The 27,517-nt window shown below is 34.8% G+C and overlaps 1 protein-coding gene across 3 annotated transcripts; it reads right to left on the reverse strand.

Annotated features, from left to right (window-relative positions):
- Positions 1–27,517, reverse strand: LOC136809184 (splicing factor Cactin-like). 3 transcript variants are annotated; one of them, XM_067065702.1, is made up of 19 exons: positions 27,494–27,517; positions 25,992–26,203; positions 25,529–25,712; positions 25,229–25,405; positions 22,328–22,495; positions 21,671–21,760; positions 21,396–21,453; positions 20,746–20,886; positions 19,941–20,050; positions 17,255–17,473; positions 16,791–16,834; positions 16,438–16,502; positions 15,806–15,844; positions 14,527–14,571; positions 13,898–13,984; positions 5,404–5,466; positions 4,408–4,491; positions 2,863–2,913; positions 1–463 (listed from the first exon to the last, which is right to left on the reverse strand). In XM_067065702.1, the coding sequence occupies exons 2-10, from the start codon at positions 26,183–26,185 to the stop codon at positions 17,273–17,275; spliced, it is 1,323 nt and encodes a 440-aa protein (XP_066921803.1). In that variant the 5' UTR covers positions 26,186–26,203; positions 27,494–27,517; the 3' UTR covers positions 1–463; positions 2,863–2,913; positions 4,408–4,491; positions 5,404–5,466; positions 13,898–13,984; positions 14,527–14,571; positions 15,806–15,844; positions 16,438–16,502; positions 16,791–16,834; positions 17,255–17,272. The 3 variants fall into 3 exon arrangements, with proteins under 3 accessions (XP_066921803.1, XP_066921805.1, XP_066921804.1); XM_067065703.1 differs by lacking the exons at positions 1–463; positions 2,863–2,913; positions 4,408–4,491; ... (2 more) ...; positions 14,527–14,571; positions 15,806–15,844 and having other exon boundaries at positions 16,437–16,502; XM_067065704.1 differs by lacking the exons at positions 19,941–20,050; positions 20,746–20,886; positions 21,396–21,453; ... (4 more) ...; positions 25,992–26,203; positions 27,494–27,517 and having other exon boundaries at positions 196–463; positions 17,255–17,341.

Consider the following 27,517-nt stretch of genomic DNA (forward strand, 5'->3'; position numbering starts at 1 on the left):
GACTGGCTTTTCTAGTCTGTATCATCTGGACGATAGGCTCCATATAGCGGTGTTCGAAAGATATTCATGAGAGTTTTGAGCGTGAGTTATTGCTGCCTGCCACCCAGACAGATTTCGATAACTTTCCCTAATATAATAGAAAACGTTTAGCTTTCATAGGGTCCATACGCAAGGTTGATATATCATGTTATACTTATTGACAGTTATTCTTCACCATTTTTGTTTCTCTACTGTTGTCAAAAGTATCATAACAAAGAGACCCAGTTTCCATTGACTACCTCCTGTATCGATATCGTTTGAAGTGAAAGTATAATTGAAAAATGTTATTATAGAATTGACAACGGAAACCATGTCTATTAGAACATTCCCATTCACGGTCGACAATTTTGAAAGCGATGTCTTCGTACGGTGGGCCAGTTTTAAATCTCAAGATGGCAAAGTCTGGATCTTCATCGCATTGTGTCTGAAAAGTATTGAAAGATGAGAAATAGTTGGAATTGTTTTATGCATTGTTTCAGGCGCTAACATAAAACAAAAACATACAAAGTTAAATACCGGGTGCGCCACGAAAAAGTTTCTCTCTTTGAAACTGATTTTCTCGAAATCGAAAGATTTTAAAAGAATCATTCCTATTCCATTGGAAAGAAGAAAGATAAACTTAAATTTTGATGGGTCATTTAATAAATTTGGTTCATTAGATCAAAAGTTATGCTCAATTGAATAAAAAAAGTTACTTTCAGAAAGTTCCCGAAAACGTTAAAAATCGACCTATCAAAATTTTATTTTAAAACTAGCAATCGCAATAGGCTTTACATGATTAAGAACATTTTTTAAACACATAAATTTTGAAACTGATGGGTCAAAAGGGTTTAGAATCTTCATCAAAATCATTTTAATTTACTTTTACCGAGATTTTCTTCAGATTTTTGGTTGTAGACTGAATAAAGTCTATGTAAGGCTGGATGTACCTCAAAACCCATATTTGATGTATTTTTCTGAATCTTTCTGAATTTTACAAGATTTTTTGGCTTTTTTCGACGAATTTTCTTCCTTTAAATGTAATTCAACCTTCCTTTAAATAACAAAAGGTCATTTAGACAGCTAATTATCATTCTTGATGACTAAAACGAAAATACTGATGCATTATGTAATTATGCTTCTGTTTAATTTGATAGGTCGATTTTTAACGTTTTCGGGCACTTTCTGAAAGTAACTTTTTCATTCAATTGAGCATAACTTTCGATCTAATGAACCGAATTCAATAAATGACCCATCAAAATTTAAGTTTATTTTTCTTCTTTCCAATAGGATAGGAATGGTTCTTTAAAAATTTTTAGATTTCGAGAAAATTAGTTTTAAAGAGAGAAACTTTTTTGTGGCGCACCCGGTAGCTTTTAATTTACAAGCTTTTTCACATTGAATTAGACCTTTTCATGAATTACGTCCGTCACGAACATCACTTGCCTCGTATTCAAAAAATTACCATGGTGATAATGTCCCTTGAGACATTAAGTGATATTTTTATAAATAGAAAGTAGTTTAATAAAATCCACTGGGAGTTAATCACCATGGCAATAATTTCAAAACGAGGCAAGTGATGTTCGTGACTTAATTTATGAAAAGGTCAATTGACACGGATGTGGAGTAAGATTGGTCAGAAAGAGGAAAATAAAAACATTTTTTTGTTTATTCAGCTCCATAAGTGGATAAATTTTCGCGTGGATTAATTTTCTCGGTTTCTGCGAATTTTGGCCATTTTCGCGAAATTTAGTCCACGCGAAAATTTTGAAGGCCTTTGATTCGCAAAAATTTGTCCACGCGAAATTATTTGGAATTTTACAATCGCGAAAAAAAAAGTTCGCGAAATCAAAGAAAGAAATCAAATTATTATATTACGAGTTTAACTCTTCATTTCAATTATAAACTCTAGTAAACTCCTAAAAGTACTTTCTTTGAAAGTTTTTGAGTGACTTTGTCTGCCTTTGTTCGATTAAAAAACACATCTCTTTTCTAGTTACAATTTATATAGTCGCGAAATTAAATAAAGAAGGCCATTTTCGCGAAATTTAATACACGCGAAAATTTTAAAGACCCTTGATTCGCGAAATTTAATCCACGCGAAATCTTTAAATTCTCGTCTCGCGAAAATTAGTACACGCGAAAATTTATCCACTTAAGGTATATGGAGAAACACTGTCCTGAAAGGAGACATGTGTGAAGACCCGGGGGGGGCACTCAAGGTAAATGATATACCATACGTGCGGCCCTTAAGAGTGTATTTTCTAAGCTTCCCAAAGTGCACTGCAAGGGTCAAAATGAGCGAAGATGGGAAAAGTTGCACTGTAAGGGTGTAAAATTTAGAAAATCTGACCATATTTTGCCCGAAAATGGTAAAAGATTTTCAAGAAAATGCACCGTGAGGGTCGATTTTTCGCTCAAATTTACTCAAATTATACAAAATTCTCTCTGCACTGTAAGGGTTCGATTTCAAAGGCCTAATTTTGGGCCACACGTATGGTCGTTTTTGAATCGAGTGCCTTCCCCGGGGTAAAGACTTATTTAAAGAATGAAATATTTTTTACTGTTGTTATTTGGGCCTCTTTGATGCAAGTAACCAATCAAAAAGTATTTAACATATTTTGAGTTTTGTTTAGAAATATTTCGTGGGTGAGGCCCTTCCAAATTTCAATTTCAAACTTTCTTCTATTTTATTTTGTTAGTCTAAAAAGTTGATTTACCGCCTAGCGTTCAATTCGATTTTTAGTGTAATCAAGAATGGGAAACCATTGCATTGTCTATATTCTTGGATTATATGTTCATGACAAACTTGGAAAAAAAAATTTTTCCGGGTTACCAACTTACCAGGGTGAATTCAGGAGTGTGTGTTTTATCGATCAAGTCAGGGTAAAAAATCTGTAAAGAAAAAAAGAAATTAATTGACTGTCAGTATGGAAAAAAAAAACTTTAGCTCAACTTAAGATTGCAGACATACTGGAAAATAAGAATGCTCCGACCCAGAGAATGATATCTTCATTTTCGACGACAGAAAAAAGAAAGGGTTTGTTCATTTATGAAAACTCTACTTTTTCTTCAAACTTCCATATTTCAAGAAATATCTGAGAAATAACTGTAAAGGTGCGGTTTTGTAATCACCCTGTAGTAATAACATCTTAACCTTTCGAGCATCTTCCTATTTTTTTACTAGGGGAAGCATCTTTGAAGGGGGTGGGCTCGAGGTCCCCCCTTGAAATCTCAAGATTGACAAGTGTTAGGACCTTGGAATCCAGTAGTAGATATGGATAATCAAAGACGATTTGCAAAATTTTGGTTTGGCCACCTGTCTGGTTGGTATTTTACAGACCAGAATGTAAACTCGAACAAAGTCATGCATTGACTCGTTCAATTTGACTGAAATTTGTCAAATAAAAGTGACTAGTAAAAGAGAAAAAGTTCGTTCCCATGAGTATTTGGTACTTTTCAAAACGGTCTGTAAAATACACGTTGACCAATTGCCGGAACTCAGAAATTACTACAGCTTTTGACTTGAAATTTTCACCAGTGATAGGTATTTACCATCCAAGAAAGTGTGCAAAGTTTCAATTTAGTCAAGTGAGTGGTTGGACCGGTCTCTATTCTACCCGAAATACTCACTTTCAATTTGCTAAAACTTTGCCTGAAATCTTGTATTATCAATTCAATTCAATTGCAATACCTTGTCAACATTTCAGGTCAAATGCTATTGACTCTGGATTGTAATCTCTAGATAAAGTACCCTAAGGCTAATTTAGGCAAAAAGGGCAGTTTTAGACCGGTCTGCAAAATAGACGATACCAACAGGTGGCAAAAAATCGATTGTATGCCCCAGAAATACCTGTCACGTCGAGTTTCCTCCTGTTTCGGTATTTTCTAAGAATGATGACGTCATTAGGTGATAATGACGTCATCGATGATGCTAACATTTTCAAGATGTCAAGTCATATTTATATAAGTCAATTGAATAAATATTTCAGAAGTTATCAAAAAAAAATGTCTTTGCCCCCCCCCAAGATGCTCGAAGGGTAAAGGCCATTTAGATTCATTCCCCTTTAAGATGGAATACTTAAAAAAGATAAAAACACCTTAAAAGTACACACAATTCACATGCAATTGTACGCCCTTTTGCAAAAGGCCTGGGCACTGGTTAATATAACAGTAAACGTAGGGCACATTGGGCGTGCAAACATGTGCGACGTTGGAAATAAAGCCTATTTTTTATTCTTTCACTGGTCACAATTTCCTAAAGTATCGCATTTTTTATTGTTTTTTTTTTTACTTTAGTACAGTAAGTAACCGCAGCGCTATTTCCGAGATTTCTTAGCGTCAATTTGTTAGAGTTGACATAAGTAAATACACGTAAATAGAACTCACGTTGAATTTATATCCTTGAACGATTTTAGGTGGAGGGTTGTCTTGATCGTAATGTGTTTGATTATACTTGTTCCATTCGTATCCCTGAAAAGGAGTTATTGAATAAGATAATGAAATGTTTCAATTACAATAACAATTACACATTAAAAATATATCCACACAGATATTACGGTATGTGTATATATTTTCTCGGGTACTAAACTTTCGCGTGTACATAATTTCGCGAAATTTAGCGAGTCTTTTTCTTATTTTAACTCTTTTCTTTAAAAATATCCAATTTAGGGAATCGCAAAATTAAGTTAACGCGAAAAATTCCAGAAAGTGGCAATCTCAGAAGTCTCGTTTCTCAGAAAAAAGGTAGGTCATTTTAAGTAAACTAATCCAAACATTTTGTAGGTCGGACTTCATTCCTGAAAATGACCTGATTCTGATCAATAAAAACTCTTGGAAAATTCAAGGATTTTTAGGGATTTTCAAATCTATATGGGGTACCTCTAAACTAAATGTAAAACCAAGGAGATTCTTATCAAAAGACAAAACCTAGGACCATCTCAAAGAGTATCTAACATTTTGGCAATAATTATTCTTGGGCAGATGAGTTTACTTTCCAAAAGGAACTCCTTAAACAAAAAGGAATCAACAATTTTCTTCTAGAACAGCTAAATCGTCCAGAGAGATAATAAAGAAGAACTATCAGTAGTCTATAATATATTTTAAAGAAGGAATAAGAAATCAATCAGGTCTGGCTCAGTGCTTTTAATAACCTTTTCGACCGTAGCCACCAATTACCGTACGGGCATTTTTTGTCCGCTTTATCCCACTAAAACCGTCCCAGTCCTTTTTTCGCACCAATAGACAATGGAAAAATGCGTCAAAAAAGGATTGGGACGGTTTTAGTGGGATAAAGCGGACGAAAAAAATCCCGCGCGACTACGGTCGAAAAGGTGTATTACTGTCACGCCAAGACAAAATAAAGATGAGTAAGATAAATCTTACCGTATGTACTCTGTTGAAGAAACGTGGTTTCCGGGGACGATACTTGTCTGACCATGCAAATTTCTGAAAATTTAGTGGAAAGAAAAAATGACACGCCTTCTTTTTATTTAATAAAAAAATCCGTAAATTTTGAATGAAGCTGGGCTTTTCTTATTATTTCGAAATTTTTAGCTTTTGATGTTCTTTAAAATGTTATTAATGAGAGCCCCATGCAAGCAGTTTGCATCATGTCGTAATAGGTACTTTTTCCTAGTGCGCTTACGTAAGTTGGAAATTTTTGTTTCGTGATTGCGTGATCAGAGGTCAAAACGTGATCGTGATTTTTGAAGATTTTTGAGCCATGATGCATGATTTGGACTTTTTCCAAAGGGATGCGTGATTATGCAATTTTTTTGCTGTTGTACGTGATCGTAATTGAACACAAAAAACCGCGTGATGACTGCGTGATCGGAGTTACCGCTGGGGGAGCCTCATTTATATGCTTTATTTTTCCATTTCCTTGGGCAAATCTTGACGAAAGCCAGCTTTTTTCAGCCTGAAATCGAATGCTGGAACAGCTCTTGAACTGTTCAAAGGTTTTTAAAAGGCGAAAAAATGGTCCCCGTGTCCTTTTGTTCTTGTTCTTATAAAGCATGATTGTGTGGAAAATAGCTCATGAAAAAAAGTTTCTTTCGAAAAATCTCATATCCAATCCAATCAAAATTGACAACAGGTTTTTAGCGCGCTTTTCGATACTGTGTATAATTTGTAGAATGCTGACTCAACAAATCGTTTCTATAAAAAATTTTGCATCAAAATGAAACAAAACGAGTTCTTTTCACTGTTTTTATGATCTGTGTATTTGGCTGATTCGTGATTGTTCGTGACTACACACAAATAAATACAGCCGCTTGAAGTTCAAAAACATACCGGCGTCAGTACGATCAAGACAAGATTTGACGTCAAATCACAGTAGAGCTCACAGTTAGTTGGTCTTAAAGCGGCTGTATTCCTTTGTGTGTTTTAGTCAGAGAGTTGTTGTAATACAATTTTTTGCTCAGAATTTCATGCTCTTTCAGATGGTACCAATCATTTTCGTTTATTTTGACTTTTGAGAATCAGCTATTTCTCTACCACTTATTTTCCCTTGCAGTTTTGCCTATGGCGTCACTATTTTGGTCACAAAAAGTTTTCCCAGGCCTAATCCGCGTCCTCCCTCTCAAAAATATCTTATAATATACTGTTCTTTCGGATGGACTAAAAATGGTTAGGTCGTAGAAAAGATGTCACGGAACCCCAGGCTTGGGGTTATTTAGAGAGACAAATCTATTCAAAAGAAGGACGGCATTTTCATTCTGACATTTTATTTTGGTTTGTGTTCCAACGTCAATTTGATAACATAGAAAAATTGGCTCGAAGACGTAAACGTTTTTTAACCGGAATAAATTTATCGAAACATCAGACTGAAATTTGGGGAGTCAATACATAGCCAGAGAATTGAAAAGAGAATATCTGAGTTCATAGGAAACTTTCATGATTGCAATAATTCTAGACATTCAAATAAAAAACGAGTATGAAATCTGTTTGGTAATCCTTAACTTAAACTTATTATGCTGACTTCAGCAATTGTGTTAGTTTTTTAAATAATTTTCGTCAAATTCAATTTCAATTCAATTAACTTTTATGTTTTTCTGAATCAGTATGAAAAATGTTTTCCAAAAAAAATTAACAAGACATAATAAGTTATGTAAGCCTGGAAATCAATTTTGGTCTGTAAATAACACAATTAGTCTGTGATTTAAGTAACGATTTTGTGAGCAATTTTAATAAAATTTTCTATTTAACACAGTCGTACTGCAAAAAATTATTAATTTCTTAAAAATTCGTAAAGTGAACGTTTATCCGGCAAAAACATTCTTCTTGGAACGTTTTTCAAACAATCAACAAACATCATCAATATAACATAAAAATTTTATACAAATTAAAGAAAAAAGATTAATCAACAGACAGATGGACACTTCATGTGAGGCCACCTTGAATATACAAACAAAAATTGATTGGATTTAAATTTCGTTTATATTGATTTCAAACGAATTATGGAGAAAATTTTCAATCAGCAGATGGACACATCATTAGAGCCCAGACCTTGAATATATACATAAATTGATTAAATTGAATTTGAATTATGGAAAAATTCTAATTAACAGATGGACATTGATTGAATTCAAAATTCGTTTATCAAATTATGGAAAAAAATTTTCAATCAACAGATGGACACTTCATTAGAGCCCAGACCTTGAATGCATACATAAATTGATTGAATTCAAAATTCGTTCATTACATTTATTTTAAACGAATTATGGAAAAAATTTTCAATCAGCAGATGGACACATCATTAGAGCCCAGACCTTGAATGCATACATAAATTGATTGAATTCAAAATTCGTTTATCATATTTATTTTAAACGAATCATGGAGAAAAATTTTCAATCAACAGATGGACACTTCATTAGAGCCCAGACCTTGAATACATACATAAGTTCATTGAATTCAAAATTCGTTTATCATATTTATTTTAAACGAATTCTAGAGGAAACTTTCAATTAAAGTATGGGGCTGAATCACATCAAATCTAAACAGTTTCGATCATCATTTCGTGAAAAATCCGTCTGATCAGTAAGTCAAAAACTCTAACTCAAAATATTACAAAGTCATAAAATAACACCTATACTTTAACATTTTAGCGAACAATGTATACAATTAACCTCACATTGAGTTCCCTTTGTTTTGGTGTGGTTTTGTTGGTATCGGTGACTTGGGGAGATCTGATGGTTTCACCGTGTTTTGAAGTTAGAAGTATCACCCTCATTCCGATTATTACATGGGATGATCAGCTTAAACGTGGAGGAGATTATAATCATGAAATGTTCCTTTACGCCGACACGCAATTGACTTATTTGGTCAAATCAATATTAGATAAACCTTGCTTTATATTTTGGGCATTTTCTCCAATACAAAGCCGCTTGATTCGTCTTACTGAGGAAAATTATAGAGCATTTTTCGAGACTGATTTCCAAGCTATAACACAGACTTATATGAGGGAGTTGTCGAAGGCTCTGGACAATTTGCCTCATAATAAGAATACTAGCAAACAAACAATTTTCTTTTTGGTTGATGGGTTCGGTGGTAGTTCTTTAAAACAACTCAAGAAAGCTCAAAGAATGTGGGAACAAAAAGAAAGCGATTTCGTGGTATGGCATTTTGATTCTAGTAGCGATTATTTATTTCTTGATTGGACACGAAAGGGAAACTTTATTTCAGAAACGTTTAATAGCAGGCTTAAATTCGATCCACACTTGCATCAAATTCTAATGGATCAAATGGTCAATCCTCAGTACGACTGGCGTGAAAGATATACTCGTCATATGAAAGTTCAATGTCGATCGTCCAAAAAACATCATTACTATTTCTGGTATTTTGAAAATATAAACATTCATAATTATCCGGAGTTTAACTTTTGGAATAATATTGTTCGAGATGTTTTTCCCAATGTAACGTTTCACAGAAACAATGTGTATGGATGGAAAATGGTACACACTTCCTTCAGAGAAGGATTTATGACGAAAGATAAATTAATGAAGTATTTGAAAGAAGAAGAAGAAAACGATGAAATAGTTGTCATTCATTTGCCTTTTTCTCATGAAAAAGTAGATGATACTGAATTTCATCCAATGAAATTCAACGATGAAAACACAATCAATATAATCACACGCGATACTTTCGAAGAGACCCCTTTCCTTCAAAACGGAAATATTGTGGTAAAAGATGACGATTACCGTGACCCCTTGTTTTTCAAGTTGGTATTTCAGAAAATAAACTCTATTTTGTGCGGAAAAAATTAGTCTTGTTTTTGAGATTATGAATAAATATTTTGATTGTTACAATTTTGAAGAATTTGGGATTCATCATGATAACATGAATTTATTGAACCTGAATTTTTCAGCAAAAATTATCTCTGCAGGGTGTCCAATAAAACAATTCCTGTTTAAACTATAAAATTCACAGCTCAAAATCTGTTATTGAGGATTGTTATAGGACACTCTGTAATGAGAGTCTGTTTATCGATTGTAAATTCTGTACATAATATAGAAATCTGTTTAACACTGGGCAGTAGCGTGGTAGCAGGGGGGCAGTGCCTCCCCCCCCCCAGCTGCTGATTTTCTTGAGGGGCACCGGAATAAATTTGCGCAAAGAGACACCTCTGTTTACTAATTTTCAGCGCCCCTTTTACACCTTAGATATGGCAATTTTCGGCCAAAAAGAGAGAAAATACCTCACCATTTTCTTGCTTGGTTGGCTCGCGTAATTTTTAAAAAGTTAATTACTTTTCATAAGGGGAGACAAAAACCAAAATCTTCTAAAATTACTCCCCAGTTCGCGCGAATTTTAGTCGACCAACCACGCTACTGACACTGGGATACGTGAATGTGAGTTATATGTGAGAGGTGCGTTTCACCATAGTTTAATCTAATGTAACTTATTTCCTTTTTTCTTAATTTGGTCAGTTTAAAGAATTTGTTTGCATTTTATATCCTGTGTTCTCCATTTTCTGTTCTATCCCGTTTCAAATCCGAAAACATCTTTCATAATATTGTTCATAGAATATGTGCCATTAAATATTAATCTTTAAACAAACAAGCTACATGCGGAATGTACCTACCTGAAGGCGAATGTAAGAAGAAAAATGGCAACAATCGTACGAAGATGCAAAGAATTATTTTTTCGCAAATCGGGCTACGTCACATTTTAAACATTACCATTTTACATCATTGTACAAAAAATTAGAAAAAAAACACCAAGCCAACCACAAGAAATAATCTTTTTCCTTAAAAATGTCACAAGGGAATTTCCCCAAAGAAGAAAATCTGAAAAAAAAATTCCGGAAAAAGACTTCAGCCACTTTTTAGAGAACTTTGCAATCCATCTTTCTGCCAAAAGTCAGAAAAACCAAGTCCAAAAAAACACAATTGGCCCAAATTTGCCCGAAAAATTTTTTTCTTAAAAATCGGGCTCCGTCATCACTATGCAAAAAATCAGAAAAAACTAACGAGCTAATCTCAAGAAAAGCTTGTAACAGACGAACGAACGAATGGACGAACATAGGTTAATTTAAAGGACCTCAAAGTTTCTTTCGAAAAATCTGATATCCAATTCAATCAAAATTGACAACAGGTTTTTAGCGCGCTTTTCGATACCTTACTGTGAATAACTTGTAGAATGCTGACTCAACAAAACATTTCTATAAAAAATTTAGCATCAAAATGAAACAAAACGAGTTCTTTTCATTTTTTTTATGATCTGTGTATTTGGTTGATTCGGGATTGTTCTGATGTAGTTTTCAGTAGTTTTAAAGTTTGTTGCAGAGGTTTTATGCTGAGTTCACTCACAAAAAGAACTTTAGCGATAATAACACGCACATGCAAGTGCAAATTTTTCTGGTCAGCAGATCTTTTTGTTCGTTTGAGTTTGGAATCAATGTTTAGTCTTCAACACCAAACAATTCTTTATCAATACGACAAAAAACTAAATATCAAGCTTTTCGAATCAAGTGATCTAAAATCCCAAAACAAATTTAATCAACAACTAGAAAAATCGGTAAAAACTAAAAAACGACATTATTACTCTTAGCAACCTCATTCTTTCAGAGCAACATGTGTATTCTTTAAAGTTACGGTTATGTTTTAAGACTACTCACTTGCGTCAGAGCTAGCATATACAAACGATCTTCATTTTTTTTCAGTGGTTCTTTTGTAGACAGACAAATCTATTCAAAAGAAGGACGGCATTTTCATTCTGATTTTTTAATTTAGTTTGTGTTCCAACGTCAATTTGATAATATAGAAAAATTGGCTTAAAGACGTAAACGTTTTTTTAACCGGAATAAATTTTTAAAAACATCAGGCTGAAATTTGGAGAGTCAATACATAGCCAGAGAATTTAAAAGAGAATATCTGAGTTCATATGAAACTTTCATGATTGCAATAATTCTAGACATTCAAATAAAAAACGTGGATGAAATCTGTTTGGTAATCCTTAACTTAAACTTATTATGCTGACTTCAGCAATAGACGATATCGGCTTAACGAAATTCTCCCGAATGATTACCCATGATGCATTGCGCAAAAAAATTCGGTAAGTCAATATTGTCCGTGAATTTTTTGCGCAATGCATCATGGGTAATCATTCGGGGAGAATTCGGAAAGCCGATATCGTCTGTTGTATTACTTTTTTAAATCATTTTCGTCGAATTCAATTTCAATTCAATTAACTTTTATGTTTTTCTGAATCAGTATGAAAAATGTTTTCCAAAAAAAATTAACAAGACATAATAAGGAGGTACTAAGGGTCAGATTTTTATGAAAGCCTGTAAATCAATTCAGGTCTGTAAGTTACACAATCAGTCTGGTATTTAAATAAGATTTTCACTTCCAGCTTTTGAGAACAATTTTAATAAAATCACAGCACCGCATTTACAAAAAATTATTGAATTCTTAAAAATCCGTAAAGAGAACGTTTATCCGGCGAAAACATTCTCCTTGAAACGTTTTTCAAACAATCAACAAACATCATCAGCATAACATAAATATTTTATACAAATTATAGAAAAACTTTTAATTGACAAACAGATGGAAACACCATACACAGATGGTTTCATCGTGTTTGAAAGTTAGAAATATCACCCTCATTCCATGTTTGGTATTACAAAGATTATGAACGATTGTAAGATTGTCCCGAAACGCAATTGACATTTTTAGTCAAATCAATATTAGATAAACCTTACTTAACATTTTGGGCATTTTCCCCAATACAAGGCCGCTTGATTCGTCTTACTAAGAAAAATTATAAAGCATTTTTCGAGACTGATTTCCAAGCTATAACACGGACTGATGAGAAGGAGTTGTTGAAGGTATTGGAAAAATTGTCTCCTAATAACAATACAAGTAAACAAACAGTTTTCTTGTTGGTAAAGGGTGATCAATCTTTAGAAGAACATCTTTCTACAGTAATCAAGAAAGTTCAAAGAATGTGGGAACGAAAAGAAAGTGATTTTGTGGTATGGAGTTTTGGTGTCAGAATCGGTTACTTATTTTTACCTTGGATACGAGAAGAAAACTTTATTCCAGATGAAAATAATCTCAGGCTTGAATTCGTTCCACACTTGCATCAAATTATAATGGACCAAATGATCAATCCTCGGTACGACTGGCGTGAAAGATATACCCGTCATTTAAACGTTCAATGTCTATCGTCCAAAAAACATCATTTCTATTTCTGGATATACAATTTTGATCATATGGCGAACTATAACTTTTGGAATATTATTGTTCGAGATGTTTTCCCCAATGTAACGTTTCACAGTATATATGCGTTTGACGCGAGAAGAGCATCGACTTCCTTCGGAAGGGAGATGATGAAATATGAATTAATGGACCATTTGAAAGAAGAAGAAGAAGAAAACGTTGTCATCCATTTACCTTTTTCTCGTGAAAAAGTAGATCATACATACTTTCAACTTATGAAATTCAACGATGAAAACACAATCAATATAATCACACGCGATACTTTCGAAGAGACCCCTGTCCTTCAAAACGGAAATATTGTGGTAAAAGATGACGATTACCGTGACCCCGTGTTTTTCAAGTTGGTATTTCAGAAAATAAACTCTATTTTGTGTGGAAAAAATTAGTCTTGTTTTTGAAATTATGAATAAATATTTTGATTGTCATAATTTTGAAGAATTTAGGATTCATCATGATAACATGAATTTGTTGAACCTGAATTTTTGAACAAAAATTATCTCTGCAGGGTGTCCCATAAAACAATTCCTGTTTAAACTATAAAATTCACAGCTCAAAATCTGTCATTGAGGATTGTTATGTGACACCCTGTAATGAGAGTCTGTTTATCAATTGTAAATTCTGTACATAATATAGAAATCAGTTCAACACTGAGAGACGTGAATGCGAGTTATATATGAGAGGTGCATTTCAGTATAGTTTAATCTAATGTAACTTATTTCCTTTTTTCTTAAAGTATTTGTTTGCATTTTATATCCTGTGTTCTCCATTTTCTGTTCTATCCCGTTTCAAATCCGAAAACATCTTTCATAATATTATTCATAGAATATGTCCAATCAAATATTAATCTTTAAACAAACAAATTATAGTTTCAATGTAATGTTGTGGGAGATTTTAAAGAATATTTTATGGGACACCTTTTTGTAGGAGAACAAACCTAGAATGAAGTAAGAAACTTCAAATAAAAAGTTTGTTGGCGCTTTTGGCAAACCTTTTTATTTTACTATAATATCTCAAGAGTTCACAAGCTTGAGATATTCCTGGAAGCAAAAATGCTTATTTTAATAATCTAATGAATTTTTTTTGTGTAAATTCCCTTTGGAAGCCGAGAAGCAAAGTCCGTTTAAATTTGAAATAAAATATATTGTAAAAGATACCTGTAGCTTGAGAGCCACTGGATTGTTGAAAGTTTCTTCGCCCTCTCCCAATGCTTCTGTATTAAACATATTCTGTGCCTCTAATTCCTAAAGATAAAACAGATCAAATTTACATTCAGACAAAAAAGTTTTCGGCGCATTCATAAATTTTTGGTGACGCTGAGTCCAGTGTAGTGGATTAGGAGAATTTGACGAGGTACAGGGGGGGGGGGTCGGTAGTAAAATCTCAGACATATATGAGTAGTAAAAGGATTTTTACGAATTTTTACATACCACCACCCAGACTCTTGGAAGAGGTATTTTACTACCCTGGTAGTAAAAGTTTTTGGGACAATTTGTCATGGAGACCACCTATTTTTTGGTTGCTTTTCAGACTGATTTTGCAAAAAAAGCTAAAAAATGAATTTCTGTGACACATTTTTCACGTAGTGCAAAAATTACTGCGAGGTCACCATTTTGAAAAAAAAACATTAAAAATCCAAATAACAAAAAAACTGCTCGTGGGTGAGAAATATTATTAAGAATGGGAACAAATACGATTAACAGGTTTGCAATCCCTTATTTTCAAATAAAAACAGCACTTGAACCCTTGTCTCTCAAAGAAAAATGAAATGTAGATTTGCTCTTACCTCTTCTACTGTTGAGCCAGATTTGACTTTTTCACGGAGATAGCTCTGGAAAAGGAAGAAAGCAAATCACAATTGGTAGGTCAGAAATTACCCTCCCATTTGCCCTTTTTATTTAATCCACTAGGTTAAAATTAGTCAAGTAAACCACCTTAAAAGTTGATTAAATTTCGCGTAAAATAATTTTCGCAATTTTCACGAATTTTGGTCCTTTACCCGAAATTCGGAATTTTGGCCAAAACCCTAAGAAACTGAAATGAATTAGTGAAAAAGAGGCTGATTCGCAAATTTAGATCCACGTGAAATTTCGAGATTCGTGATTCTACGCCAAAATTAACCACTTAGGGTGGTTTTTGAGTAATTTATTTGTCAATGAAATTTGACAAAGGTCAAAAGAGTGGTTATTAAAAATTGAGTATCGTTAAGGCAATATGTGTCATCACAAGCGATTTGAAGTACAAATAAAACGGAGCGTTCTTGAGACGTTCCTGAACGTTCCATAACGTTCCTAGAACGTTCCAGAACGTCCTCGATCGTTCTAAAACGTTCAGCGACGTTTCTGAACGCTCCACAACGTTCCAGAACGTTCAGAGACGTTCCAGAACGCTCCAGAACTTTGTAGAACGTCCCGGAACGCTCGCGAACGATCTTTTGAGTCCAAAGGTTAATATTGACTCAATAAGAACGTTATGGAACGTTTGAGAACGTTCGAGAACGTTATGAAACGTTCAGGAACGCTTCCGAACGTTTTAAGACATCCTTAAACTAGTAAATAAAAGGGAATGACCAGGAACGTTTAAGAATGTTCTCTAGCGTTCTTAGAACGTTCCTAAAAGTCGTTCGTCTTGCTGGAACGTTCCATTTCATTCGTATTTAAAGTTGCTTGTGATGACACGTATCACACCGCTATGCAAACGTCATAATTGTTACTCGCATTTGACAGAAATTCAATTCCACAATCCTTTTCATCTGGATTCGTAATGCGTGCAAGTTATTACTTTTGTATTGTCCATAAGTGGAATTGACTTGCATAAGAAATTAATGCAAATGATGATGGGATTAAACCTCGGATAAACAGTAATTTTGATGTCTATGTCTATTTTTAGAATCACTGCGGTTGTACCTGAACCGACCGTAAGCATTGGCAAAGAAAAAGGGTACCGTTAGAGTATTTATAGTACCCAGTTTATTGGAACTAACGAGTGAAATGGTAAAAGAAAATGGGAGAAATAATTAAATGAAACGACTATAACAACAGAGGGATTGAAAATAATTTTCATACTAATTTCAAGCTGTCCTCTGCCGGTTTTAACCATTTTTCCTGTAAGATAAAAATAGAAAAATAGATAATAATAAGTTTGGAAGGGTTTTTTGGAAAAGGCCAAAGGGTGTTTCAATAAAGTACTAGTACATGTAACAAAGAAAATTTTTTTTTCTTGTTTTCGTTATTTCCATGTTTCAGTAAAGAGAATATTTTGCACTGAATGAAGAGAAATATGACACGGAACTTATTCCGTCCTTTTTGTCTTTTTCTTATTATTAAGAAAAAATGACATGAATTATTTCTATTTGAAATCTGCTTACGTCTGGCACCCGCACGTTTAGTTGTTTTATGCCCTTACCTGGCACCCAGATGTAGAAATTCTCATCCGACACGGTTAAGCTAAAGACGGTAAAATTTTCAACATCTTGAAAGTTTAGAATACGGAATTTCGCAAGACCTCGTCGAGAGATTTTGCAGCGGGAGGCCTGGTAACATAGCCCTCGTTGCAGACTATAAATCATCTCCGATGGGAAATGGGCCTAGTGCTTTAAAGCTTTATAACGTTAGCGGCTGCGAATACGTCATCAGAATATTAGATAATTTACACCGGAAAATGCTCTAGTGGCTGGAGGGAGAAATGAGATAGGTACCTCATCTACATCACCAAAGTGAATGAGTTTTGGACTGTAACATTGTTCCTCGTATTCTTTCATGGCTGCGAAACAAAAAATACAATAAGTTAATGTAATATGGTTCAGATAGATGGATTTTGTAATCTATTCTCGTATTGATATCGTAGAACTTTAAAGAAAAGGATATTTGCAAAACTGAACACTGGGGGGGTGTTTTGTGGGGTTTTAAAAGTGTTATTATGTTAGTCCGAGGTTCCTTAGAAAGTTAATTGTACAATTCAAATGTGCCAAAAGAGGTCTCAAACTGCTGATTCAGCAAAATATCAAACCGAAGTATGTCATGTCAATAAGAATGTGATGATGTAACAAACCTTTGTCATTCAGCTCTGCTTCTGTGAATTTTTGTATTTCAATCCTGAAAGAGAAATCGGGGGGAAATTCGTCTGATTTCTTATAAACGGTACCGTATTCACGATAGACAACCTTATATCTTTTGACATTACGTCACTTTGACAAAAGGTGATTGATTGCAAGTGCCATATTGGATGTGTTAAAAAACATAATTTTGTGAAGTCATTGCAATGGTGCACAACGTGAATAGAGAGGCGGACTCATGATATAGTTAGAACGGATGTATATCTTTTATACAATATGAATAGAAAAACTTACGAAAAGACACGTTAGCAGCGAAAATGACTTATGTTTAATTTTGATTTGGTTACACATCTTATGACTTTTTATACAATATGTTATCTCCCAGGGTTAGAGCTATAAAAAGAGCCGAAGATAAAGAAATACATTTCTCTGAACGAGAATAATCAGGATATAGCCTTACTTTTCGTCTATTTCTTCTTCAGGATTTTCTCCCTCGCCCTCCTTCCTCTTGGTTTTTCTCAACTGCAGAGGAGGGGCCAGCTTCATTATCGCTCTCCTTATTCGTCTCTTTAAGTTCTCCTCCGCTGGGTTCATCGTTGTTATCTTCCTCGTCTAGCCTACCTAGCCTAGCTTTATATCGTTTGGTCGAAGGTAGTTCGGCATCGTCATCTACTGTAGACTGCAATTGGAGAAAACACAATTCATGATATTCATGACGTAATGTTTAATTACTCTGTACCAGAGGAGTGTATCTCACGTTTATCGCTTCGTAGTACACTCTGTGCGCATTGTCTGTTTGATAAAAAAATTGCCGTACGGAGACCTCTGCGATGATTTATGATTTATAGATAGCAACACTTCGCTCATCGTCTCTCCTCTCTCACAAACACTCCATCGCAGCGGTCGGTTTTAAAAATCTCAAATGAGAAAAGACAATGACAACAGACCATTGCGCTCTAAATCTACACAAAGATTTAGAACGCCATGCAAAGACCCTCTACGGGAATGAATTTTGAAATTAGCCGTAGATACTGGGTCTGTGTAAGGACATTGTTTTATATGAAAGCACCCAAAATAGCCCGGGCGTTTGCCAATAGTTTTATTGATTTTAAATTTATCACCCATATTCATGAAATTATGCAACTGATCTGTTTTTGTTCCACCCAATACGTCACTTTTTCTATTGTTTAAGTGACGTATTGGGTGGGGAGAAGCTGGAGTTTTTACAAGCTCTTATTTGATTTGGTTGGTCGTTAAGATGTAATAAAATAATCTCATTACTTTTTCTAAAGAACGCGTCATCTCTATCACTTTAAATGACCAATTAGTGAAGTATCTCGTAAAAACTCCTAGGTATCTCATTGGGTGGAATATTATAAAAGTTCTTAGAAGACCCTCCAGTGGTGCATATCATGGATTGATAACAGGTTTGTTTGTAAGAAAAAGCGAGTATATTTCACATACACGTTTTTTTTATAAAACTCTCGCAATTTTCGAAGAATTTAGATGTTCTTAACTAATTCAGTTTTAAGCATTAAAATGTTCCATAATTCTAATTCCCCCTCTATATCAAAAGTATCCGATGAAAACGAAGGGCTGTTTACGTTTAGTTCATCATCATCATCATCATCATCATCATCAAAATGTTTTCATTTTAACCATTCACGAGTATTTTTGTGCAATTACCTAAGGAATTGGATGTTAAATCACGCATAGTCTTAATGTTCTCAACTTTACTTTACTTTATATTTCGGCCATCGAAGAAGCCTAATGTTCTTATGTAAAAACGCATAAGCAACATCTGTTCTAAATTTTGTGATATTTTCTAAACTTTATACGTTATTCATAAGAGGTTGTTGGCATCGACAGTTTTCTCACTCAACATTTGTGAAATTTGAGACTTTGATTACTCCTTGCACTACTCTCAGTGATCATGGCCGAATTCGGGTTCCAGGTTTTTCAGGTTTTGAAAACTCACTTGAAAATATGATCAGCGGTTACCGATTTACTCAAATAATATGAGCCACTAGACCTGGGTTGATTTATAATTCTATGACACTCTCTATTTAATAAGGTTTTGACGATTAGTGATACAATTTTTGGGTTACTAGTAGGGGCCGTGACAACAATTTCCGGAGTGGAATTTTTTTTTGCTTATTCGAAAGAAGAATGTATTTAGAAACTTTTTTGAGAGGGAGTAAATTAATTAGGTTCAGCAATTTTTTTTATGGGGAAAAGACTGACGTCACAAGCAAAAACCCTTGGGACACGAAATTTGACAAAATTTCAAAGTTGCTAAAGCACAAAACCACTTATAACATCGGAAAGCTCTCGAATTCCACTCCGGAAATTGTTGTTACGGGTCCTAGAGAATGGCCCCCTACTATACCACCTTAAAAAACTCCAATATCAAACATTTTGGTTGACCAGCATCGAGAAATTGTGTCTAGGGATTATAAAGGCCTATTGGTTCTTTTCCATCGTAAAAAGACCTATACAGGGTGTCCCGTTAAAAAGCCCTGTGTTAGAAAAAGACTACAAATAGAGAAGATTTTTGTGTGTGTGTGTCAAGAATTAATATTTACGTGTTTTAATATATAATGCGATCGTTCATGACTTTTTAGTTTGTTAGAAAGAGGTATTTATAAAAATTGTTTTATTTACACAATTGATAGTTCAATTATGTTTATAAGTTTATTGCGTTCCTATTTTTAATGTGTTACGTTAAGAAGAGAAACTAAAATAAACATACACAATACAAGATTTTTCTACTCCTGTGTCGTGTTCTGACACAGGACTTTTTTTCAGGACACCCTGACTGGCTCGGCTATATGCGAAAGATAAGACCTTAGGCCGGTCTCCACTTGCGCGCGCTGCGATCGCATTTTCGAGCAAAGCTTCCACGCTATAGGTCAAAAGAAAAATGAAGCAATTCCATTGGCGCGATCTGACGTAACGATTTTCGAGCACACTACATTTTTATGACGTAATCTTTTTTTCCAAGCAAAAAGGATTGAAGCCAAAAGGTGCGATCACAGCACGAGCAAGTGGAGACAGGCCTTTAAACTGAAACTATTTTGACGAATCAAATGGCATATAGAAGCGGGCTGATCAAAAACAGCCAAAAGAAAAGAGTACGAACAAACCTCCATTTTCATTTCTTCCAGTTTCCCTTTCAACATTTTTTGATGTCGTTCTTTTAGTCGTGTTTTGGCCATGATCGCTTTCAGCTGTTGTAGTAATGTCTCCCAGTAACCTGAGGTAATAAAAAAGCGGAGAAATTCTATAAAAATAGTGTTTTGGGAAAAATCCTCCTACAATATTCTTACGGTATTCTTAGGATTTTTTCGGTAGTTTTAGGTTTTCAGACTTGCTTTCGTCTTATTTTACTTGAAGTTATCAGCTGGTCATGGCCCAAACTAAATTTAGCATGCAATACGTAAACCACAAGATAAAAGTTTGGCATTTTTGTGAAAGCTTTTAGCATTGATGGGGATGATTGGCAATTTAAAGGAAAGTTGTTCTAAAAATGACATTATTATAGGGTCAGTTCCAAATTCTATTTGTGGTGGTATTCTTAACATATTCTTAATTTTTTGGCCAATTTCATCATGAGTATTCTTATAAAGTATCATGCTTATAAAAAGAAATAAACTGACGTAACATAAAAAACGCCGTGAATTTGTAAGATTTTTGCCGATTTGCCTTTTTACACTTTTCGATATTTTGCCAACTAAACTACTTTTCCAACAGCCATATTTTATTGAAAAGTTGTCGCATTGCTTTGTTAAGTACTAAAGAGTTCAAAAGTTGAACCAAGTAGAGGAGAACTTAAAGAGACGAATAAGGCGAGCGATAATGAAGCTGGTCCCTCCTCCAATTGAGAAAATATTTGTATTTTATATTTGTATACACGTCTTCAAGTTGTGCTTAACAAAACCATTGACTTACCTACATCGATGGAACCTCCAGCTTTGATCTTAGCTCTTATTTGTTTTTGTAGAGCTATTAGTTGTGAGTATGTTTTCCCTTTGAAGATTGTATTGACGTCTGTTTGTACGGAAGAATTGATCACATCTCGACGATTGGAAACTATGAAAGAAAAAATTGAAAAGTGTATCCATCTTCGTTTGTTCCGACCTTAATTGAAAATAATGAATAATCCATGACAGATCTTCCATTCTGATAAGGAGAGCGATAATGAAGCTGATTCTGCTCATACCATTCTCTGCTCGAATATGATGATCGACCTGCAGTTCTTCAGGCTAAACATTCATTTCACCAATCAGCGTGCTCAAAAGCTCATTTATATTTACCCAAAAATCTGGATAAAAAGATAAAAACGGTCACCATCATGGGCAGATTCTCTCACGGAGCAATGACATTTAGGGTCTGTTCATGAGATGGGCTGACCTACCTTGTGAGATTTATATCGAATGTACATAAACTCGCTATTGATGCATCCCAACTACTCCAGGTGCTGTCAGGTGATATTAATGTTTCTCAATTTTTTTTTACATTCTTAATTACCCCAACCCCCCCACCCCCACAGTAAACATTTCTTGATGTGATTAAGGCTAGGATACTAATGGAAATGATACCTTCTCCACGCATCTTTTTCAACTTCGCCAACTCATCTTTAACAATAATTGTAATGTCCTGTAAAGAAAAACATTGATTATTGAAACTAAGTAATTAAAGAGATTTCAAAAATCCATGTCAAAGCACCATGTCAAGTCATTTGATAGTTTGAAATGAGTTTTTCATGAAAAATCTTCAATAAGTCAATTTAAGTCCTACCCTCCTTGAAGGAATTCTTCTTTGATGAAAATATATACATTGTTGGAAAAAAACGCCGCACAGATAAAATACAAACCTCCCAAAAGTCAATATTCTTCTCTTGGTCAATCTCTAGGTAAACGGTTATGTCAGCCAGGAGATCTTCTAAATCATCTATTGATAACCCCTGAAAACCGAAAAGACAACAAAGATTCAAGTAAGTTTTGAGAATCTTTGGTATGCTATGACCCGGCTTGGGGTTGAACCCACAACCTTGCGCAGCGTAGCCCGGATGCTCTACCACTACACTATGGTCAGCTATGGTCGCTAAGATTCAAATGATATGCTTTCTATCTTTGTGGCCTGTTTGTATTGCACCCTTACCGAAAAAGGTGATATGCTAACATAATAATGGCCACTTTAAAGAATTACAAGTGTATAATATGTGTAATTATTAGTGTATAGAATTATAGGTGTATACTTATTATGTGTATAATATAAGTGTTCCCAAAGTAATGCCAAAAGTCATAGTGAGTTCCACTTTGACGATTTTCGAAAAAATAGAAGCCTTTCAAGTGCTTTGACGCAAATTCGACGCAAATTTTTTTGCTACTGCAGGAAAAGTGACGTCAAAAAATCGAATGATTAGAGCCCGAAAACCTGGGCTAAAAACATTCGAAAAAGTCGCAAAATAGAAAAAACGTGGGTGACGTCTAGTATAGGCTACAAAAGTCATGGTTTTAAAAAATCTTACAACTAAGGCTGCATATGGTTCATGCATTTGAATTTCTAGGTTCTCCTCTTCAGGGTTTATATACACAGCCAACAAATCAATGGGTTTCGCACGTCCGTTAGTGATTCGTATAGAGGATCTCAATCTGGCTTGCTGAAGATGAAATGTGTCTTCCTGTTTCTCCCAGTTCTAAAATATGACAAAATAGATAAGTAAATACCTTAAGGGAACTTATTTTGGCGGGAACTAATTTTGGCGGATTTGGCGAATTTAGATTCTTGCGATTCTGCAAGCTGCTTCCGTAGATGGTAAGATAGGTAGCGCTTGATACGACAAAGTGACTTGAGTGTACCATATGCTTTAGACGTAGCTTTTTTTGTATGAGCGTTCCATTTCATATCCTCACTAAACGTTATACCGAGGAGTTTGAATGTTTTGACGCGTTCGATGGTTTTTTTCGTCAAGCGATTTTATCTCGTATTCAAACTGGTGTCGTCTGGCCATCTGTTGTGTCGAGAATAGCACGGTTTTCGTCTTTTTCGAATTGAATAGAAGATTCTGGGTTTTCGACCATCTCTGGAGATCTTTGATGTCATTGTCGATTTTTTCAGTGCACTCTACGAAGTGTTGGGGTCTTGTGTGACGATACAGGCTGGTGTCGCCTGCATATTACATACACTCTGCATCAGTATTTATTGACATGTCATGAACGTAGATATTAAATAGAACAGGGCCGAGGATACTTCCTTGGGGAACACCATTCAGTACGGTAAGCCTGTTAGATTCCTTGTCATTGATCTGTACGAATTGTAGACGGTTTGATAGGTAACTTGCCATTAGTAGTAATGCAGACTTTGAAAAGTTAAGTTTATGAAGTTTTTCAATCATTATTTCGAAATCGACTGTGTCAAATGCACTCGAGAAATCAGCCATAATAGAAAGAGTGACCTCACCACTATCCATCGCCTTGATGATATCACTCTTGATTTTCATACATGTTGTGATCGTACAGTGTCCTTTTCGAAATCCAGATTGATGGTTGGATAGAAGTTTACGGGATTCGATGTGATCGACCATTTGAAGCATTAGAATTCTTTCGTATACTTTTGAAAGGATTGGGAGAATGGATATCGGTCGGTAATCTGACGGTTCACTTGGTTCATCGACTTTCGGAATAGGGGTGATCTTCGAGATCTTCCATTGGTTTGGAAAAGCGTTCTCCTCGATTGCAGTGTTTACTATGTGACAAATTGGACTGGTGATTTCGTTAATACAAAGTTTTAAGAATTTCGAAGGTATCTTATCTTGCCCGGTGGAGCAATCATTACGGAGTGAGAGGATTGCTTTTCTTACGTCCGAGTAGGTGGTTTTAGAGAAGCTGAATGTGTTCGGATTATCAGGAAGTGTATCAATCAAGTTTCGCAACGTTTCTTCAGTCTTAGGTACAGAGTTCAGTAGCCTTACTGCGGTTGTGTTATAATGTTCATTAAGTGCGTTTGGGTCAGTGTCGATACTCTTTGGGTTTGGATTTAAAATCCGGTAGATGGTATTCCAAACTTCTTTCGGGCGTTTTGATGACAGTGCTTTTTTATAAATGTTTGATTTGGTATTGCGTATGTGTTTCTTTACTTCGTTTCGAACTTTACGGAATGCACCCCATGCTTGTTCGTTATGGGGTCGTTGATGTGCTCGAGTTCGTAGTTGGTCACGCTCGCGGAGCTTAGCAGAAAGATTAAGTTCTTTCAGCCATGGAGCCGGTGGTCTCGTTATTTTGCATTTGACAAGTGGTGCAAGTTCGTTTAAACAAGATAAAAACAGTTGATTGAAACAGTGTACCTTGTCCTCTGATGACTCAAGTCCGTAAACGGCTGGGAAAGGGATTTTCTCAACATCAGATACAAATGAAGCGGCGTTGAAATTGGTTTCGATTCGGATATGTTTCGTATTGTGGCTCGAAACGTGGTTTCTTGACGTTGAAAATAACATACGGGCCATCGTGATCACTGATTTCGTCACACGGAACAACGTTCTCATGGTTCATTTTGGGAAGATTCGAGGCGATATGATCTATTAGCGTACGGCCATGACTAGTAGGTTTGAAGATATGTTGATCGAGACCATGGTTGCGTAAAAGTTCTCTATATTCTTGTGCGATCACTGAGTTTTCTATCAAATCAATGTTAGTATCACCGGTGATGACTATAGGGCCAGTCCAGATTGTTGAAACGTAGACAAGCAGGGTATCGAGTTTGGTCAGCCACACACGCTTAGCTGCTAGGATAGGACAGGAAAGGATAGGAAAGTTAACACTGTAAGTAGACAGTTATGGCATGTCCACTGGTTAAGTTTATTAGGAGAGTTTTTCACAGTACGGTAGATACACTTGACATGGGTAGTTTGATAAAAAACCTTGCAAAAATTCCTTTTGTTTCCTTGCCTAAATAACCCCTGAAATTCATCAAAATTGCTCATAATAAGGCAAAATAGAACAAATTTACGCTGTCATTTGCAAAATTAGTTCCCGCCAAAATTTAAAAAATTCACTATTTGCCAAAATAAGTTCCTGCCAAAATTAAAAATTTTTAGGATATTTGCTGCCTGCCAAAATTAGTTCCCACCAAAATAAGTTCCCTTAAGGTAGGTAATTTGCAATGTGCGCTTGAGGAGCTGTGAACAATAGCTAAATTTCTATGTGTACACGGAGCCTTAGTAACCTAACTGACACTAAAAGTTATAAAAAAACAAGCAAATTTTTTATTTAACCATGGATCTCAATTTGAGCACCATGGACCTCAATTTTGGCACCTGACATGCTTGTAAGCACAAAAAACATCCAAAGCGAGATATCATTGATCTAATAAAAAAGAATAGAGAAAAAAACACAAGTCAAATTAGAAAGGGGTTTATATTAAAGGTGCATACTGAAAACATGGCAGCTTCTTTTTCACGTTGCATCAAAGTCATCTCTTCGTCACGCGCAGCTTTTTCACGCTCTCTTTCTTGTCTTCTTCGTTTCACTTTTTCAAGTTCATCTCTCAATTCTTCTTGTTTGTGCCTTTGTTTTTGGGCAATATTTTTTGTGCCTTCCTGCTGATGTTTCTATAATCATATCAAAAAAATAATAATATGTGCATAACAGTATTATTTGTTTTGACTTAATAATCAATTATACTTTCATAGCAAAATGAATGAATATCATCAAAGATGATCGGTGATCAATACCTTGTTCCAAACAAAATTATCTGTAAGATTTGTATCCCCAAAAGGATTGTCTGTATTAGTGTATCCAAGATCGTTGACACCTTTCAAACGATTAAATTTCTTTTCTTTTTCTTCTTTTTTGGCTTGTCTTCTTTGTCTTCTCTGTTCAGGTGTTTCTGTTGATTTTAACAGTTCCTTCTCCCTCCTGAAATTTTCAAAATCAATCATTTGATTAGTTTTGTAACATGTGATGCCTAGTTTTAATAAGCAAAATATTGAATGTTTTGTCTGATAAAGGGAGGTGGGCCACCCATCCAAACAAAGTATACCATTTTTTGTGACATTTGTTTCAAGTATTGACATTTGTTTCAAACTTTAAGGAAAATAGAAAGAGTTCTACATATTTTTCAAGGAAAAAAAAGGTCTTCAAGCTTTTTGAGGAAAGAGGTCTTAAGATATCACAAAACAGCAAACACTCTTAGACCTTTTCTCCTCTTTGATTTTTTGTAGTTCTTCCTCAAAGGACATTCTGTTTCCACTCTCTTGATCTGAAGAGTCAGATGAAGAATCTTTTCTTGAGTATTTTTTCTTGCTTTTCTTTGAATGTTGGTGTTTTCCTGATGATGATGAATGTGGTGACCGAGATCTCGAGCGGTCTCGACTTTTGTGTTTCCCCATTTTTACTTTTCTGCTAAACTTAAAGACAAGAATGGAAAATATATGTATAAATTATTGTACTTTAGGGATTATTATATATAAGTTGGTCAGATTTTCAAATATATGCTGTATGACAACAAGGAAAGGGCTAGATCCTTCAATCCTTCATTTTAAATGTTGCACATTTCTAAAAAAAAGGCTTCATCTTCACGGATACGCCTGTATGTTTCCAGATCTGCAAAATAGTCAAAATAACCCTGGATGGATTCCATAGCAGTTACATCAATATGCCTTCTTACCTGTCTTTAAAAATATTAATAAAAGTAATCACGGAAAAGGACGCGAAAAAAAAAGACATAAGTGTGAGAACAGAGTAATCAAACTCGTTAGAAAAAGTACCATTAGAAGTCATAAAAAATCAACCTGAATAAATGCAATCGAAATTCCAGAGAACTTCATAATTCCCCAAACAACATTACAATACTATGTCAAACTCCCATCACATAAATTTTACAATTACGTCAGAGTAGACTACGCTCGCCACCGAAGAGGTTTATTTGGAAAGGGTAATTATATTTTATTGTTCGCTTCTTTTTTAAAGATTTGCCGGGTTGGAAAAGTATGAATTTCTTTGTACATATTTTACCTACCCCAAATATTTAGGAGGCTGAGTTTTAAACGAATTGTCAAGTTGAAACGACCGATAAATGTAACAAGGTCTGTTTTATTTACCCCCTGGTGACTGAACAAAAGAGACTTAACTCGATGTTACAATCCAATTATTGAAAGTTTGTCTCGGCCTTTTTATAATGAGCGAGACATACGTTCTCTGATTACGCAATTTTCATATTGACATTTTCGAGGCATTTTGATGTAACTGCATAGAAATAATATAATGTTGTAGAAGAAAGATAAATCAAACTTTTTTTATATCATATAAACAGTTTTATTTTTCTAAAGGAACTAATTTTTGCCACAACAGCATAATGGAACAATGATAGCAGTTAACGTTTGGCTATACATGCATAGATACCCCTCAAATGAAAGACCTGGCTGGTCATTAAAAATACAAAATTAAATCAACACAAAAATGGTAGAGTAGAGCTGCCAGCGGATCTGCGTAAAGTTGTATTTTAATGACCAGACAGGTCATTAATTTGAGGGCTATGATTGCATGTTTGCCTCCACTACTGATGACTGATGCAAGTTACCCGATCTCACGCTCACTCACGGTATGCAGCAGCATCTTCCAGCACCTTTACTTTAGTAGTCACAGTCTTAAAATCAAATGTGACTGAATATATGAAATAAAACTAAAATGTAACAAACCTTACTGAATAGACAAAATAGAAC

Source organism: Clytia hemisphaerica, unplaced genomic scaffold (assembly GCF_902728285.1).
Source record: "Clytia hemisphaerica strain Z4C2 unplaced genomic scaffold, Clytia hemisphaerica genome assembly, whole genome shotgun sequence".
NCBI classification, from domain to species: domain Eukaryota; kingdom Metazoa; phylum Cnidaria; class Hydrozoa; order Leptothecata; family Clytiidae; genus Clytia; species Clytia hemisphaerica.